The sequence below is a fragment of the Hydractinia symbiolongicarpus genome, chromosome 4 (genome assembly GCF_029227915.1).
Source record: "Hydractinia symbiolongicarpus strain clone_291-10 chromosome 4, HSymV2.1, whole genome shotgun sequence".
NCBI classification, from domain to species: domain Eukaryota; kingdom Metazoa; phylum Cnidaria; class Hydrozoa; order Anthoathecata; family Hydractiniidae; genus Hydractinia; species Hydractinia symbiolongicarpus.
In genome coordinates, this window is record NC_079878.1 from 15428755 (window position 1) to 15432502 (window position 3748).

The 3748-nt window shown below is 45.1% G+C and overlaps 2 protein-coding genes across 2 annotated transcripts; both read left to right on the plus strand.

Moving 5' to 3' along the window:
- The first annotated feature begins 218 nt into the window (after nt 1-218).
- LOC130642272 (uncharacterized) lies at nt 219-2262 on the plus strand. The gene is made up of 5 exons (XM_057449361.1): nt 219-400; nt 462-833; nt 985-1239; nt 1371-1792; nt 1967-2262. The coding sequence occupies exons 1-5, from the start codon at nt 219-221 to the stop codon at nt 2260-2262; spliced, it is 1527 nt and encodes a 508-aa protein (XP_057305344.1).
- A 434-nt stretch (nt 2263-2696) lies between these two features.
- Nucleotides 2697-3748, plus strand: LOC130642273 (uncharacterized protein K02A2.6-like). Its single transcript, XM_057449362.1, has 2 exons — nt 2697-3471; nt 3519-3748. Exons 1-2 carry the CDS (start codon nt 2697-2699, stop codon nt 3746-3748), a joined length of 1005 nt encoding a protein of 334 aa, XP_057305345.1.

Below are 3748 nucleotides of genomic sequence, written 5' to 3' on the forward strand. Positions count from 1 at the left end.
TCGTTCGATGACTTTAGACAACACATTTAGTACGGAAATGGGTCGGTGGTTATCTATGTTTGAGCGATCGCCAGATTTATGCAATGGTATTATTTTTGCAGATTTTTCACAGGTTGGAAATGTAGCAGTTTCCAAACTGTTGTTTGTCAAGAACATGACAGGTGCAGCTAGTTCGTTTGAGATGTCTTTATTGTAATTATGGGGTAACATTACCGGACATGCTATGCGACCGTCTAGTGTGTGGAGTAATTCATGATTGTATCCAACAGAAACTCCACAGTGAGGGCGAAGGATTGACGTTAGAAAGGGCGACAAACATTGCCTTGTCTATGGAATCTTCGATCGCCCAAGCAACTGAAATCCAAAGTTTTCAACGGAATGCGGCAAGACTGTTTTCGCTGTGGGGGAGATCACCTTCCGGAATCATGTTCGTTTAGAGACAAAGAGTGTTCCTTTTGCAGGAACAAGGGACACACCGCAAGAAAGTGTCGAAAGAAAGCTAGAGCCGGTAGTCAGCGTAGCGGAAAGAAGATATGGCAACTGACTGAGGAAATGCAAGCAACAGGTAACACGGATGAGAGACATCCTGAAAACGAACACCCATTCTACAGCATGTACAAAGTGGGATTACCAAGAGAAAACTCTATCATGATCGATCTGGCGATAAACAACCACGGTATCCAGATGGAGTTAGACACTGGAGCATCAGTTTCGGTAATAAGCAAAAGCGTCCTGGAAACAACATTGGGGAAGAAAGTCGAAATCCAACCAGTCAAGGTCACATTGCGTACGTATACTGGGAAAGTTATCAAACCAGTCGGTGTTGTTAACGTGTCAGTAAACTACAAAAGACAAAAGAAAGTACTCCCCATCGTAGTCACACCGAACGATTCCCCAACCCTCATGAAATTGGCTGCACGACATTGTTCTGGACTGGCAATCGTTGTTCGACACCTAAAAAGTACACACAATTAACACTGACAGAAACCTAGATGCATTGTTTTCAGAATTCGAGGAGGTATTTAAATTTGAATTAGGAATATTGAAAGACACCCTTGTGCATATTCCAGTTTCCCCGGTGGCAAAGCGCGGATTCTTCAGAGCTCGCACTGTCCCTTATGCTCTCAAAGATAAAGTAGAACAGGAACTAGACGGACTCGTCAAAAATGGGTTTATCAACATGTCGCATATTCAAAGTGGGCCGCACCCATCGCTCCAGTTCCAAGGGACGACGGGACAGTAAGAATTTGCGGAGACTACAAATTGACAGTTAACCAGGCCGCTGACCTCGACAGCTATCCTGTGCCGAAAACTGAAGATCTGCTGGCTACGCTGAACGGGGGAAAACTGTTTTGCAAGCTATAACTCAGTCATGCATATCAACAACTGAAGTTGGACAAAGGGTCAAGGGAATACTTGACCGTAAATACGCATAAGGGATTATATCAACCGACCAGATTGCAGTATGGCGTACACTCGGCATCAGGCATGTTCCAACGGGAGATGAAGAAGAGATTAGGACACATACCGCGCCTTACGGTTAAAGTAGACGATATCTTGATTGCAGGAACAAGTCAATCGGACTTGTTGGCAAATCTAAGAGACACACTTACAGTAATCAAAAATTGCGGACTAAGATTAAAGAAAGAAAAGTGTTCTTTCATGGTGAACGAGGTGATATACTTAGGATTCATGATCAAAAGTAGAGGTGTCGCTCCGGTCAAGTCAAAATTAGATCCGATTCTAAAATTACTCACTCCAAGCAATGTCACCGAATTGAAATCCTTCCTGGGTATGTAAAATTACTATCACCGACACCTACCAAACTTTGCCGGATTGCTTGAACAACTGCATCAGCTGTTACGAAAAGGCTAAACGTGAAAATGGAACAGCGAGCAAACCAAAAGCTTCAACAAAGCAAAAGAACTACTGTGCTCTTCCGGTTTTCTCGTACATTATGATGCAGAGAAACCATTGCTGCTTTCTTGCGATGCTTCGCCGTATGGAATGGGTGCAGTGCTCTCCCATGGATTGTCAGAGGGTACCGAAAGGCCCACAGCATATGCTTCCCGAACACTATCTCCTGCTGAACGCAACTACTCTCAATTGGAGAAAGAAGGTTTGGAAGTAGTTTTTGCGGTCCAGAAATTTCATCAATACTTATATGGGCGCAAGTTTACCATCTTCACGGATCACAAACCACTATTGGGTTTAATCGGCGCTGATAAAGCTGTTCCCAGCCTTGCAGCTTCTAGAATTTAGAGGTGGGCTTTGCTGTTGTCGCGATATAATTATGAATTGAGATATTGTCGCGGAGAGTTAATTGCAAACGCGGATTGAATGAGTCGTCTTCCCCTGCCTTCAGAGGATTCCTCAAGAGCAAAAAGTGAAGTGATGCTCACCGAACTTGTACATTCTCCTGTTACACCACATGAAGTGCAGAAAACACCAGAAGAGATCCTGTGCTTGACTTTGTATGCAATGGATGGCCAGAACACATGACGGCCCTGGATCAGTGGAAACCCTACAAAAGTTGTCAGAACGAACTGTCAGTCGAGGATGGATGTATGTTGTGGGGCAACCGAGTAGTAGTGCTAGCAGCTCTGCAATCCAACATTTTGGAATAGTTGCACGTTGCGCATCCAGGGACCTGCCGAATGAAGGCGTTGGCCCGCAGCTACATTTGGTAGCCCAACATGGATCGGGATATCGAGGAAAGGGTTAAAGGATGTCGACCTTGCCAAGAACACCAAAACATGCAGCCAAAAGCACCGTTACACCCTTGGAATAACGTCACCCAACCATGGACGAGGCTTCATTTAGACTCTGCTGGACTCTTTCTCGGAAAGGTATTCCTGGTTCTAGACGACAAATTTTCCAAATGGATCGAGGCCTATCCATTGAACCCCAACAACTACGGGTCAAAGGCAACAATCGAATGTGTGAGGATCGCCTTCGCCACCCATGGTCTACCCCAGATATGTGTAACTGATAACGGCCTGAGTTTTACAAGCAGCGAGTTTGACATATTCATGAAGAACAATGGCATTCGGCACGTCACAAGTGCTCCATACCATCCGTCAACAAATGGAAGTGAAGGACGAACAGTTCAATCCTTCAAAAGTGCAATGAAGAAGATGAGTAGTTCTCCATCTGTCGATTCCATAAAAACAAGAGTGAACAGATTCCTTTTTGCGTATAGAACAACGCTACAAATAACAGCCGAGATGTCTCCAGCGGAACTTTTAATGAACCGAAAGTTGACTACAAAGTTGAGTCTCATCAAACCAAATCTCCAGAGGCGATTGAGTGCAAAACGAGGAAATATTCTCACTGAAAGTGCTCCAACCCGGTCCTTTTCAGTCGGAGATGAGGTGTGGATGAGGAATTATAACCGTACAGATCCGAAATGGTTGCCAGGAGTAATCGAAGCAAAATCAGGACCCCTCTCCTACCACGTACATGAAGGCGGTAAAATACACCGACGAATAGGAGAGATAGCGGCGAGAATATCTTAGATCCTGTGCCGACACCACAACCAGAAACACAACCCGAGAAGACCCAAACAAGTGCATTACGCGATGAAATAGTACCACCGCAACAACCGTCCAGACAACCGGAAGTCGTTGAAACTCATGATGCGGCGCCGTGCTCACCAGAAGTTGAAGCTATGCCTGGAGAATTCAAAACACCAAGACGAGTCAGGCGGAAACCTGCACACCTAGAGGATTATGACTGCTCGACCTAA